Source organism: Apis mellifera, linkage group LG9, assembly GCF_003254395.2.
Source record: "Apis mellifera strain DH4 linkage group LG9, Amel_HAv3.1, whole genome shotgun sequence".
NCBI lineage: Eukaryota > Metazoa > Arthropoda > Insecta > Hymenoptera > Apidae > Apis > Apis mellifera.
This window is the reverse complement of record NC_037646.1, coordinates 8303131-8318558: the sequence shown is the minus strand read 5'-3', so window position 1 is coordinate 8318558 and position 15428 is coordinate 8303131. Positions and strand designations below refer to the sequence as shown.

General features: G+C 42.6%; 1 protein-coding gene across 1 annotated transcript in view; it reads right to left on the bottom strand.

Annotated features, from left to right (window-relative positions):
- The window catches only part of LOC409016, a 46426-nt gene extending 33187 nt beyond the window's left edge, over positions 1 to 13239 (bottom strand). The window contains exon 1 of the mRNA XM_392545.7: positions 11888 to 13239. Coding sequence (XP_392545.3) covers positions 11888 to 12013 — 126 coding nt within the window. The 5' untranslated portion in view covers positions 12014 to 13239. The remainder of the gene's footprint in view (positions 1 to 11887) is intronic.
- Between the last annotated feature and the right edge of the window lie 2189 nt (positions 13240 to 15428).

Below are 15428 nucleotides of genomic sequence, written 5' to 3'. Positions count from 1 at the left end.
GCGGCAAACTTGCTGTGTATATGCCGGAATTCATTAACATTCATTAGTTTCCTAGGGCAAACGTTGGAAATCACGATGTAAATTAATTATTATTTACCACGAATCTCCGGCAAAAGGTTGAAACACCGTTCGAATACGACCGTCGGATGATTGATGCGCGATGACTGATCTTCCGATAAAAAAAGGAAAAAGAAGGAAGAGGAAGTGGACTATTGTCGAGCGATGGAATGAAAAATTTTGTTTCTTTTTTTTTTTTCATATTGCCTGCATATTACGAGACGTAACGTTTGTTTCGTAACGTTTCTGCATTTTAACGTGGCCTCGATTATCACCGGTGTGCATCAACCATTGTGAAATGTGGCTCGTTTGCATGTATAATCCCTGGCGAAAATCTCGCGTTACAACAAATCCATTTATACATATTCAGAGGGGGGGGGGGGGGGGAAATCCATCTCCGCGCGTAAACGTCATCATCGGAATCGAGAGAGGGATTATTATGCCGGAAGTAATTTCTGTTTCTTTGTTCGCCGTGTTATTTAATAGTGGTTACATTTAATAAATAAACGCGATGATAACGTGTAAGATATTAATATCCGGAACGACGTACGAGCTTTAAGCAAATTTGTCCGGCTTCCGGCTTCCATTTGTATTATTGCATAATAAATCGAATCGAAAAATCATTTTTATCTCGTACAAAGCGATTGATATTTGATAACGGTGAAAAATAAGAGATATAATAAACAGATAAATTACAGATCGATGTTAATTAATTACCACGTGTATCGATACCATAAATTTATTTGTTCCAATAGAAATTTAGATTAATTTGATAGACGAGTGAAGAAATGTTCGAACGAAATGAATATAGGATAACGTTTTTCAATAATTAAATTCTACTCGCCAAGCAACATTGAAACATTGCATTATTTGCACATATTGCAAGTTTAACTAAGATTATTACTTAACGTTTATCGACGTAACAAACTTTTCCTGCGTTCACAATGAGCTCCCATTCAAACGGATACAAAATAACATCGTTTAACAATTAAAAAAACTTTATTTACGATCGTAAATTTCGATTTCAAGATGATTTTCTATACGACGATCAATTTAAGCACAGTGCAAAAGTTTGTGCAGAATTTCGATCAATTTAACAGACACCCCCTCCCTCCCTCATACGCGATTACAGGATGACACGTTTGGGTCAGTGATTAACAAACTTCTCGCGCGGGATGACGCACTCGAATATAGGACAATAATTTTCAACGGCCGATAGTCAAACTTGACCGGTGTTTCCACGGTTCCATCATCGCTTTCTGGTGAAAAGTTGAGCCCCGAAACCACGGGAAACCCGAAGCTAAAAGCTTGCTGCTTCCCCGACTCGTCTGGAAAATGTTTCATAGCTCAACGAGAGGCTTTCAGCGGAAACTTTCAACTCCTATAGAGTTACTCGTGTCAGGAAAATCTTTCTCTCCCCTCCCCTCCCTGTGTTCCTCCCTCGCGTACAATGCGCGCGTTTGTAAGTGTCGATTGTGTTCACGGGGATATAGGAAGAGGAAACGAAAAGAGGAAAATCGAAGTTTGATGGGCGGGCGAGTTATGGATCCCTGCAAAAAAAAAGAACTTAAAAAAAAAAAAATCGCGCGTTATTTTTAAAAATTTGTTCGGTAGTTGCATAACAATATTCTATTTATTTATTTATTTATTTATTCTTCCTCGTATGCGTATCTTTTTCGTTTAAAGAAATATTTGCGCGGAGTGAAAAAAAGATATTCGAAATAAATGTGTTCTGAATCGATCGATTTGAAAATATTCCAAAAAAGGAAAAATATCGAATATACAAAGTTTGCAGCACAGGTCATAATCATGAAAATTGAAACGGGATAAAATTTTTTCGGTTTCCTTGTTTTGGAAATTTTTCGATTACAAAAACGAATCGAGTACGAATATCGATAAGGGATTATTTTACTCGCGATGCGTTTCCATAAGAGGAGAAAAAGGTATTTTTTTTTTCCAAAGGATCCAAAATAATTTTGGCCAAAGAAAGGGATAAAATTTGCACGCGCTACGTGTCCCTACCTCCTCGCTCTTTTAATCTCGATTCGTTCGCGATGCCTCTCTCGTTTCGTTGAAATCAAAACCGCGGCTTTTACCGTCCCGTTTCTCTTTTCTCCTTCTCCCTCCCCTTCCCTCCGCCCCGTCCTTTTTTTCCGCCGACGCGCGGCACGAAAATGCGAACGAATCAGTATTCACCCACGTACCTGCCTCGTGATCATAATCTACAAAAACGAAACCCTTGGAAAAATGGAAGCGTGCCGAGTTTTCCACAGTTTCGTTCCCGGGAACGGACGAAACCTTTGCCACGACAGAGAAAGAGAGAATCGAACGGGACGAGACGAGTATCCAACGAAAAAAGGCAGCGCCAACTCGTGCGACTTTTTCACTTCGTGCAAACGAAAGTTTTTCGCGCGAAGAATTTGCATGCATTCCCCTCCTCTCCCGACTCGAAAAAGTTTCGTGTTGCGGGGCATTACTTACCGACTTATTTCGTTTTCGCACATCTTCCCCTCCAAAACAACCGGAATTATCGTAGAAAACTTGTCGTCTCCCGTTGTCGCGATTCCATAGAACGAGTGTAAAGGCGAGAATATATATAGAGGGAGAGAGAGAGAGGGTCGAAAGAGGATCGAGAGATATACTTAGACGAAAAGAGGAAATATTATCCGACGGGAGAGCAAACAACTTTCTTCGGTTAATATTCGGAGGGAGGGAGGGAGGGAAAGGCTTGTTTACAAGGGTTAAGCAAAGAGCAAATATATCGTCGTATCGATTCGTCGCAGTCGAACGAGATCGCATCGTCGCCTTCCGAGATACCACCCCCTTCCTCCTCTGTTTATTCGCATCCATTTTCTCAAAGGCAGGAAAGTTGGAGGGAAATGGGGGAAACAAGGAACTTTGTAAATGTCCAAATTATTTATAAACGATCGAATCTCGAGGGGAAGTTGGTCGTTGAAGGAGAAGTTTGAAATTTCGGTCTTAATTTTATTCCTGTTCGAATCTCGAGCCTTCTTTCTCGCTTTCTTAAAACTTATCCACTTCTTCCTTCGTTCGATCGTGATTCAGAGTATATATATATATATATATATATATATCCTTCCGATAAAACTCTGTTTAACGAAAAAATATTCCCGAATAGAAGAGAAAGATAGATTAATCGCTGATCCTTTAACAAGTTTTTAAAACTTGTTCTTCGAGTTCTTTTCTTTCCTTTCTTTTCTTCCTTGTAAAATAGTGCAACTCGTGGATCGCGACACAAGAGCGAGCTTTTGGGAAATGAGATTCCAAGAGAATGAGATAAACGATCCCCTCCCTCCTCCTCTTCGAGCGGAAAGTTGGTCCGGAAACTCGGAGGGATTTTATTTCGCCTATCTTCGTACATAGACTCGTTCGCGCTGTCCATCGCCAATTTTCTTTTTTTCCCCCCCGCCTTCGCCTCTTTGCAATTCCCGCAAAATCGATGAAAGAGTATATGCAATCTGATAAGAGGATCGTACGTTTGATACCCTTGAAAACAAGAGCAACGCGGTTTACCAAAAAATATTCCCTGGAAAAAAAGAGTGCGGCGATTCATCATCGAAATCCTCTTCGAATCGCGTGAAAAATACGCTCTACCTATAACTCCTCCCCCGCCCTGTGCAGAAATATACGCGAGAGAAGATTACACCTCGTTAACTTGTCGCCCGTTTTATCATCGCCGATAACCCGATAAGGATTATTTTGGAAATATTTGAATAGAGTCATTAGAGCCGTAGATCTTGGATAGAAGATGGAATAAATGCCTCGACGCATACGTGTAACGTTTCCAGCATTTAAAACGTGAGTTTGTCCGGTGAACTTATTAAGCGAGACTGTAAAGAAGAAGTGAGAAGCGGTGGAACGTAAACGAGCGACGATATAAAATTTCCATATTTAAATTTCCTCCCTCTTCTTCCGCCTTCTTCTTGCCATCCTCTCGCCCATTTTTACGAATCCTCTATGTTTTAATTAAATATCTCCTTTCGAGTCTCCGATGATTATGAGCAGATTATAACGGACGATTATTATGTGAAGAAATATTTTAATTTAATTCTATCAAACTCGAAGAAAGTTCCATTAAGGATTAACTCGAAGAATTTGTATTTAACGTAACGATAGATAAGAAGACACTTATCCATTTATAATCCAAAATGTTTTTATTTTTATTTTTTCTTTAGGAAGATCAAAGAAGAAATTCAAAATATCAATATTCTTTGATCGTTAGACATCTTGTAGAAAATATATTTTAAATAAATCTCTTTAGAGTATCGTTTCTCGGTAATTAACTCTTCTCGAAAGATGATCAGAGAGGAATATAGTATACGTCTTATGAGATGGTGATCGATAGCGGAAAAATCACGGAGGGCAGCTTTCGTGAAAAAAGACGGGGAGAGAAACGTTTCTTGGGTCCACTGGAACGGCAATACCTTAGCTATCTGTAGAAATACTGGAAAAAGTTTTCATCGTTTCCCTTCTTCCATCCGTTCCGAGTGACACCGAAACCCTGTCGGCTTGACTCCGTTTTCACCGGATCGAACGTGTCTCTCTCTCTCTCTCCACTCTAACGGCGCGGAAAAACACACGAGGGAGAAGGGATGACAATCTTTCCGCGGAAAATTCTCATCGAAATGGAATATCCCTCTCTCGCTCTCGATCCTTCAGAGTTATCCAGTCGGAGGCATCGATATATCCCTTCCTCGATCTTTCCTGTGTACAAAGTTCGAGAGTTGGTGGCAGATCTCCTTTCGAAAAGTTTTCTCGAAAACGGAGAAATCTGCTCGAATTCTTTGTAAATTGAATCGTGTCGCGTTCCACGTCACGCGTTACATAAACACTCGGCGCGAGGGATCAATGACTCCCAGCACGCCCAGCATTTCTGCTGAATGAGATCCTGGGCGGATCGATCGGCCAATTATCGAAACAATCTTATCGGCCAACAGTTACGCAATGAAAATGTATGCCCGTGAATGAGGAAATGACGAAACGTTTATTGGAATTAAACGAATCTTTTATTTCGCAGCTTCATAAACAGTGGATAGAACGAGTTCGAGTTTTATTCGTGTACGGAATAATAGAAACTCTATAAAACCTCCTCCACCTCCTCCTCCTCCTCCTCCTTCATCCGTCGATGAAGCTACTTTTAAACGCTGTAAATCTTGCACAATCTCCGCCGACTGCATATCTGCTCGAAGGGAATCTGCTCTTCCCCTGGATTCACCCTACTTCAAACTGGAATGTAAAATAGATTCGCGATAATTGTCAGATATCCTCCTCAACGGCGCTGATAAGTCGCAATAAAATCCGAGTCGCAGAAATAAAAGCTGATCGACGAGGGATCGATACGGAATCCTCCTTTTAAAATTCGATTCATCTTCTTCGACTTCTTCGTTCAAATCGTCCAAATAGAAAAGAAAAAACTTCGAGAATATATCATTTTAATATTACAAATTATTACAAAAAGTCTGATAGTGAAAAGAAAAAAGAAAAATCAATTCTTGCGTCGATATAGATCCTCGACAAGATTTCTCGTCGAGTTTAAAAGATTTTGATTGACGCAACACTCCTTCTTGTTCCATTCCTCTCCTATTTTTTTTTTTTTTCTTTTTTTTTCTGTTACAATGGAAAATTCATCGCGATAAGACTTTTTATTCAACCGGGTGTGGAGCACACGTCGAAAGAAGAGCCCCAAGACGTGCCGAGGTTCCAATAAATCTGCCGGTAATCCCGATCGATCGATCGGCAGTGGCCGCAAAGAAAGCTTGCGTTTTCATGCAGCGGCGCGGAAACATCGAATTCTTTCCCCGCCAGTGAAAAGCGGTCACATTGGCGACGACACCTCCTCCTCCTCCTCCTCCTCCTTTCCGCGCGTGCAAGAAAGAGGCGAGCGTTCATCGCGTTACACAGGACTCGCAACAGCTTGCCCATAATACGGGGAGGGACTACAACCGACTTTGCCCGACGAGAGCTTTAACACGAGAGCAATCCCTCCCTCCACTCGCCCGCTGAAATTTCTCCCGCTCTAGGAGAAAGGCTTTTATCACCCGTCGGGATCTTGGGAAGAAGTTTCGCGATCAATTGTACCGCGCGTCAATTTGCAACTTGTGCGCACAGTTTTCCCACGAGCGCTTAGTAATCTTTGAACCACACCTATGGGACACTTTCCTCCTTCTCTTTTAAAGAAAAAAATCGAGTTTAAAAATCATCTTTTAAGTGGTTTTTTACGCGTAGTTGCGTGTCCTCCACTTTCTAGATAACTTCTTTTTTAGTCGCTTCCTCGACCTCGTGCTTAAAAGTCATCTTTTAGAGGTAGTTTTTTTATTACGGTTATGTTCACTTATGTATTTTACGTGACTTTTTTTTCCTTCTTCTTTTTTGCGTTCTTTATTCTTTTAAAGAATTATATTTGATATTTTATATTTTATTTTAAGAAGAAGGATTTTTATCATTTTTCGTTTTTTAAAATACTTTCTTTGTACTTCTTGCGACAATTGTAAAGAGTTTTTTTTCTGGAGAATCTTTCGAGAAAATCCTGGAAACAGTAATATAATCTATAGAAATACTTGACGAAAGGAAAACCTTTGAAAAATATTCTTCAACTCCGCAAGAACCTCGTTTTCGAACGCGAGGCTGAAAACAAACATGCTAAACCACTATGAAACGTTCGATACTCGGAGGACCTTGTACCAGATATCTCTACTAATTATACTACCCGCCAATTAATTATTTTCAAAAGTGCGTTTCACGCGCAATAAACGTTCGTAAACGTTCAATTTATCAAATCTCTCTTTCTCCCTCTTTCTCTTTCCCCGTATAAATACGTAATTCCACTCACCATTTACAATAAAAAAAAAAGTAAGAAAAAGAGGAAATTGAATATTCCCCTTGCGGAGAAGGATTAAGAAACGCGGCAGTAGGAAAATTTCCCCACCAAGCCGAACTGATTGCCTTTCACAGGGGCGCGCTAGCTAAGAGAAGGCAGAGCCGGCTTTGAAACCAATTCCGCAACAGCTTGCCCATAACTCGCGGCGGCTTCTCGCGCAATATATTCGGTACATGAGCCTTAAATGGAATTTATGCTAATCGACGCGGTGCAACCTCTGAGGCGAAACTCTAAACAAAAGCGGGGTATTCGCGTCGATTCGTCGTGAGGAAGGAAAAAAGAGAGAGAGAGAAAAAAGAAAAAGAGTTGAACGCGTTCAACGAGAAGACTCTCCGGACGATTTTCCACTTCTCTCTCTCTCGAATCGAATCGAGTTGTTCGTCCCCGTTCTTTTTCTCCATGATTTTCTATCGGAAGAAACTTTATTACCAGGGAACAATTACCGGGCCGAAACTACAAGGCGTGAGAGAGAAAAAGAGAGAGAGAGAGAGTAATTTAATGGCCTTGCCTCCGGCTTTGATTCATTAGCGATCCCGTAACAAAGCAACCTCGTTGACGAAATATTATTTCCCCTGATTATATAACTCGATGAACCGTGTATCTCGCTTCGAGAAGGAGGGAGGGGGAGGAGGAGGAGGGATAAATGTTTCGATTCCACGGAAACGGAAACGTGACGCGCCGATGTTTCCACCTGAATCCGGTTAAAATTCTTCTGGGGAATTATCCGCTTGTTATCCTATCATTTATAATTATTATTCCCCTTATCGTCTGTGATTAATAATAATAATAATGATGATAATCTTTCTTAAACTAACGTTGCACAGGAATATTGAAAACAATTGCACGGTCGTCAATCACGGAATAGTAAGCCGAGCGAACGAGAAAGAGAGAGAGAGAGAGAGAGGGAGGGGAGGATAAGCCATGAGGGCCGATTCTCAGTGCTACTTCCATTAGAGTTCCAAGTTCATCGTTATGATTGAAGCCAATATAACGTAGCAACGTACACATAACATTAGTTAAGTGACGGGTGGGCGTTTTACGTCCACAATATAGAGCCCAATTGCGGTGCTCTGTGATCGATGTTGGTATAAGGCCAACGGATTGGAAAGTTTACCCTGTCCGACAATGGGGCAACGCGAAATTGCCAACATTCGCGGAAGTTTCAAAACCGGTCAATTCTACTGTTGAACTTGTCACGTGTAACGTATTCGCGGCTATGAATGGTTTAACAATTTGACGCGAGAGCAATGAACGCGATTGAAAATAAAACAAAACATCCCCCCGATGAAACGAAACGGGGGGTGAATGATACACAAGCTTCCTTTATCCCGAGTATCCACGGGCGAAATTGTTGGAAAATTTCAAAAACAGGGAAAACGTGAGAACAAAACGAAGATCTATATTTACGATGAGCGACGAAAGCGAAAGAAAAGTGGAGGGAAGAGAAATAATGATATAATTGTCACGCGAAATTTTGTTGTGAATAATTTTCTTTACGAAACGTCGATAATCCAAGAACTTTCTTCGCTCCTCTTCTTTCTCAATCTCCTCTCCGAATAACGATAAATAACGCGGATAATCGTTTATCTCGGCGAGTGTATCGAAAGTATAGCCACTTTTCCGATAAGGAAAATCGATAATTCGCGAGAGTTTCGCGATATCGAAATTTAAATCACGGATTCGACTTAAGGAAATTCGACTCGAAACTCGTTACTTCCACTTATCGCGTGCAACGATTCCTTTCCTGGCGGTCGACTTCTCGAACGCTTTTCTCGGAAAAATCAAAGCTCGCGCTCGTTCGCTTATCCTGTCCAAAAAGGGAGGGGGAAGAAAAGGGACAAAGGAGGAGGGAAGAAACGGAGTACACGGTTAACCTAGTTGGAACTGCAAATGCGTTAGTTGCATTCACCGGCGCGGCTATGTCACTGGGGGAAGGAGAGGGGGAAGAGTTCCAGCCAATCTCGCGTCACAACGGTTTGTCCACGATTTAAGCAACTGCCCTACTTCGTTTCTTTGTGTATCCGTTGCCGAGGAAAAAGATTTCCGCCCTTTGAGAATTTCGCTAATGCGCCCGATGCATCTCGTCGTCAAAGTCGAGCGACTTTCGTTCTGTATCTCCCGTTATCTCGCCACTCCGAACTCTCTCCAGTTTCCGAACACCGGTCCAGAGATAACCGGGGAGGGGGTCTCTTGGAATTCCTCTTCTTTCAATTCCTCCAACGATCGCTACATAAGATTCCCGCTTATCTCGAGCAGAGATCTCTCTGTAGGAAGATTCGTAGATTGGAAATCCGTCAAAATTGTGGCGTTGCGTGTATATATCGATCTACGAGAAATTCGATCTCACCAGACCACGTAATTTAAGCCACGTTTCTTTTTCGTTCGATGCATAAATTTTAAAAGGGTAACGAAGGAAAAAAAAAGAAAAAAAAAATTCCTATTTAAGAGTCGACCATTTTTCTAACCTTCTTGAATTTATATTTCCCACGAATCTTCCACGCTGAATCTTCGCTGCCCGATAATCTCGCGCCGTGTCTTCGATCGTCTGCGAATCCAAGATATTCCAATATATGGGGAGGAGAAAAAGAGCGGGGAGCTATTCTCGATAAATATTTTTCCGCGCAATCTGGCCCGATTTCCACTCGCGTTTCCGCCGCTTATTCATCGCGTTGTGAAAAAAATATTGGAGGGCAAAGAAGAAGAGAGAGGGAGGGTGCATCGAGTCGTGTCGATAACGGAGCCAGATACGAATTACGAAGCTGTTCGACTCGGCCATTTAAATTATAGCTGCCACTTAATGCGCTCGCTACGAATAACCAGAAGCCCGAACGACTCGACAACTTCGTAGAGGCCGCGTGCCAGGAACTCGTAATTGTTTTGAATTAACGATACTTTAAGCTATACGGACGCGGCTGCTCTCCGAACCGCTTTTATTCAACTTTTATACTCGAAACATTCGGAAACGGTTTCTAAAAACCATCCTCCTCTTTCCAATTTCCTCCGCGCGACGAATTTTCATGTTTTCTCTCTCTCTCTTTCTCTCTTCAAGATCCCTTCTCTTCAATATCTCTATTTATTTGTCAATTTTAATTTTCTGGAAAGGGTTCTTGGAATCGCGAACTCTCCCTAAACAATCGCGAAAAAACGATCGGAAAGCCGATTAATCAAACTTCTAACGATATTTCACTCGAGCCATTCGGTCGCGCCCGATAAAAATCGTGGCGGAAAATTGCGTGGAAACATCGAAACTGGAGTATCGATTATCGCACCCAAGATGTCAGACGGAGTTTCGGCACATGTGCGCTCGGATCCCCTCGTTGCCCGTCCATTAAAAAAAAAAAAAAAAATCAAATCTGACCCGATTCTGGAAAACGCGACGGCCTTCCTATTGAAAACAGTTTACCCACCGATATATACAGAAACCCTCGCGATACAACGCAACGTGATTTTTATCTATCAAAGTTGAACGGAACAGAAGGGGGAAGGGATGGGATCGAATAGAAAGAGAGAGAAAAAAAAACGAAACGAACCGAAAGAGGAAAAAAGAGGAAGAGAGGAGGGGGAAAAAAATTCTTGCATCTTCTCTGGCGTGAAATTATTTTTTTATTAATCGACGATCGATCCGAGGGATGGAGGGGAATAAAGGGTAGAAATAAAAATGGGAGAAAATCGTGGATATTTCGAAAACGCCGCGACTCGTCCGCGGTGTTATCGATATTACATTTATCAGCGGGAGAGAGGTCGCATCGAACCTTTCCTTCCCTTTCCCATCCTCTTTCTCCTCCTCCTCTTTCTCGTTATTTTTTTTTAATACGCCGTATTTCCTCTCCCCTCCGATGATATATGTATATTTTTGTTTCCACGAAACGAAATGAAAAAGAAGGGAGGGAAAGGAGGATGGAAGATAGGTGGCGAGCTGTCACGGTACTCGAATTCGCGACAAACGAACACCGCTTGTTATTGGAATCGTATTAATCGGGAGAGGAGAGGCCGAGACCCGTATCTTTTCCGCGATAAATTCTCGCCGGCTGGCAGAGGGAAAAAAAAGATTACAAATCATCCCGCGGCTCCCGCCGTGGATCTTTGCATTTTCATTCGGGGCAAATCGCGATTTCCTCGTGTTTCTCTCTCTCTCTCTTTCTTCTCCCCGTTTAAAAACGACGAAATAAAGATCATTGGATCACGCGCTTTCCACGGAATGGAAATAGAAATGCGGAGAGAAACAGAACCCTTCGATATATTTCATCCCCGCGTTTTAATGGCGCTTCGATTAAACGTCCCCGAGAATTTGAGGCACGAGCAGCTCGCCCATTATTTTACGAGCATGTGGATTCTTGCCTGTATAGAATTTCCGATTCGTATCGTGGAGGGGTTCGAGCATGTCCTAAGAAGGAATGTCTTAAGACGAGGAGAGGAAAATGCATCCTTTTATCTCTTGTTCTCAATCGATCGAGATCTTTCCGCGAAATCTAATAATTCGAATAAAATAACTCGAGTCGAGTTGAAGAGATCGATTATTGATCTCCCATAAATAATTCTCGATCGATTAATTGTCTCGAAATAATCAGGAAGCGCCAACATTACGTGACGAGAATACAATGAATGGAATATCCTCGACGAAACATGAAGATCGGTTGCGTACCGAGAATAAAAGTAAAAGAAACGGCGCGAGAAAACGTTTCAGAGATTACAGGAAGCGTTCGATTGGGACGAGGGGAAATTAAAAAAAGGAAAAGGAGGCGGCGCGTGATCGATCCTCCCCCTTAGCGAGAGGGAAATATCTCGGAAGACGGCGAATTCATCCCAATTACGGTATTTTTCACGATTGGACGCGTCGATCGAGCGGATGGACCGCAGGAATCCGCGATTACGTAATCGTGGGAAGAGGGGAGCAAATATGGGCAGAGAGAGAGAGAGAGGAGGGGGACTTACCTCGTTCAAATCGATCTCCTCTTGGGAATTCAGGTCCGGACACTTGAGGATCGAATAGTCCGCGTCGACCGAATTGTCGGCCCTCGTGACACCGGCCAGAATCAGCATCACTAAGCACCACTTCATCGTCCACGATGTGTATATCCGCCGTTTGGAATACCTCCAAAGTCCCGTGTTCCTCTTTCCCGTCACGCGCGCGCCAAATCAATCGGCGGGGGACGCACGCTCCACGCTAGAACATGGACGCGTTGATCGAGCGATCGTCGATCGTTTCTTTTTTTTTCTTTTTCCTTTTTTTCCTCTTCCTTCTGCCCCTTGCTCGCCTCCTCCTCGGATCTTTCGAGGAGGATTTTCGTCTCGACCCTCGAAACGAAAGGGGAAAGGAGGATCTCGGAGAGAAGGAATTGATCTCGTCGTACACCCGGATCCGGTTGAATCTGTTCGGGGCGGAGGAGGAGCAACGATCGTCCCGTGATTCAGCGCGACCGACGATTCGGTATGGCGACGAAAACGAGAGGCGACATCGTAAGCCGCGTCTCCACGACTAATATTTTCCAACCGAGTCACGCAACTCCCCCCGTTTCTTCGTTTTCTCTCTCTCTCTCTCTCTCGCTCCCTCTCTCGGTCGCTCGCGCTTCTGGAACGATTTAATTGAACGCCTCGCTCATCCCCGCGCCGCTCCGTGATCGATGGCTCAACGCATCGCTTTCGATCCGCTCCTCTCTCTCTCTCTCTTCAGCAATCTTCGAAAAATCTCTCTTCCCGCGTATGATTTCTTTTATATTATCCTCAACCCTTTGGTCGAGCTGGCATCGTAATGGTGCTCGATGGAAAGAAGGATCGATACAGGCCCTCGATGAAACTCCGTGTCACTTATTATCGGTAGCTCGTCAACGCTGCGCGCATTTTATTACGATTATTATTATTATTATTCCTCTTATCCCTCCTGCAGACGGGAATCACGAGAATGATAGAGGGTCGACGAAAGTTATCCGATGGGAGGAGAATTGTGGACGATCTTTTCTTCCGTTCCGTAACATCCAAACCTCTCTCTCTCTCTCTCTCTCTGGATCTAAAAATTCGAAAGATCCAGCAGGATGGAGGAGAGGAGAGCGAACAACGCGTTCAAGATAGAACGCACGAGAACGCACTTGAAAAAAACACTGGGGAAAAAGAAAAAGAAAGGAGAGAAGAACTGATCGATTTATCGACGATGGATCCGCGATGCACTTGGTTGCAAAAACTGATGATCTATGTAAGTGGTCCCGGTGACGGAGAGCGATCGAGAGAGGAGGCAGGGATGTGCACGCGGCGCAGTCGTAGGGCACTCTGGCGTTCCCAGTCTGGTTTGCTGCCGCTGCTCGCTTCGTCCTCTCCGCGTCCGTCCGCCCGCCCGCCCGCCCGCCCGCTCGTCCGATCGTCGCGACGCCTTGCTCGAGCGCGGGGAGGGGGGCGGGAAAATAAGAATGGACGCGAGAGAATCGGTGGATTATTTTATCGGGGGCGAGGGAGGAGTGGAGTTCTTTTTACTTTAACCGGGAAAAGGGAATCAATTTTGTCGAGGAAAGAAACGGGGAACGTGGTTCGCCTCTCTCGTATCCCGGGACGCGGAACCGATTGTTTCCGTTTTTTGCGTAAGAAACGGAAGGGGGAGGAATGGACGCCGGATAAAAGCGCCGGTCCACTTTCCCGGACCGGAAGCTTGGGAGGAGGACCGGTTATTCCAAGGTTAGTCGAGGAATCGGTGTACCGCGAGTTTACTTCCATTTCTTGTGTATTTTTGGAGATGGATTGACACGACTTGAGGAGGGGAGATATATATAAAATTGTGACTGTCCGCGTTGAAACGACGAACAGTAACTTTCTGTCCGACTTTTTTTCGATAAAGTATTTATATAGACTTTCTTTTTTCGCGGATAGAGGTTCCTTTGTATCCTTCGGATAGAGGAGAACACGGGCGAGATTTTTGCCGATTTTAAACGCGTCGTTTATTAAATTCTAAAAGCGAGAATATATCTTATGAATATATAATGTTACGTATAATTGTTGTATTAAATTGTGTTAATTAAATACGCGATATTTTCGTATATATATATATATATATCCGAGATAATATAATTTTGATTCGAAGAAACGACATTTCATTCGTTTCTTGACGAATTTCATCATTTTTCCCCCTTTGCTTGCCCGAAGCATAATTTAATTAGACTAAGTGGACTTGCACTATTTTCAAAATAAATAAGTATGCCATGTCATTTACTAAACGACTTTTCGAAAATACGAGTTCACTTTTTCCTTCTCCAGAAAATGAAAGAAAATCGTGGATTAAACGTAAACAAATTATCAAATTTAAATGATGGCAGCCATCAATAAAATGGCACTAATTTACGTTGACTCGATGTCTGCGATCATAGAGTCATGAATCGAATGTCTCAATTAGAAATCTCTCGAAATTAGATTACGTGAGATTTCGATTCTTCATTTCTCATTTATCTCGATCGATTATCAATTACGATCATAAAAATTTTCAAAGTTTTCGAACACTCGATCGAGATAACATCGAACTCCGATATTTTTATAAAACTCTCCATTTTTCATCGATCCTAATTTTTATCGCAAGAATTTCAAAAAATTGTATTTTGAGATATCTGAATTTTCTCCATACATTTTTTTACATAAATCGTAAACGTGAGAATTTCGTGTCAACGTGGGATCGAAAGATAATGCGAGGTTCGAATAAAAGTACGTAATAAAAACGTATGAAAGCGATGGAAAACGAGATGGTAGACAGAAACTGGATAGTTGGAAAGAGGAAGGGGGAGGGAGAGGACAACGAAAACGTAGCTTGTGTAACGCATCGACCAATGAAAACTTAATTCGTTCATTCAATCCGCCTGATGATTCGACCTGCGGGCTGATAAACCTTGGCTGACGCACTCCGCACACGTTTTATCGACGACGGAACGAATCACGACGATGGAGAGAGATACATATCCACCGAAATGGGATGAAAGGAAATTGTTAGAACGATCAATCGGCAAATGGGGCCAATCCGACAATTTGGCCAAATTATTTTTTCGAAAATTCAATCCATTTCTTTGCCACGAATTTAATTTTCTTTCCTTTCTCTTAAATTAATCTGCACGAGAATCTGCGATTATCTGCGTGAAAGAAATCACAACGTACAATTATATTAAGATTCGTTTCTCTATCTCGCTGCAAGAATTTTCTGCAACTGTGAAAAAACACTCTAACCGTTGTTGCCGCATCATCCGTGCAATTCCAGCTTCCCGATTAATTTACTCTTGAAAACAGCAACCGTTTAGATTCGTGTAAATTAAATTACGCCGCGATATCTGGCCGAATGAAACGATTAAGCAAGAATCGGTGTATCTATATACGTGTACATATATGCACATATGTATCGATATATCTGGCTTGCCAGAGATCAAATTGATGGCGGACGGTAGGCCGGAATTTAATTTTCCTCGACGCTTTTTTTTCCCTTCTCTCTCTCTTTCTCTCTCTCGCTTTCTCTTCG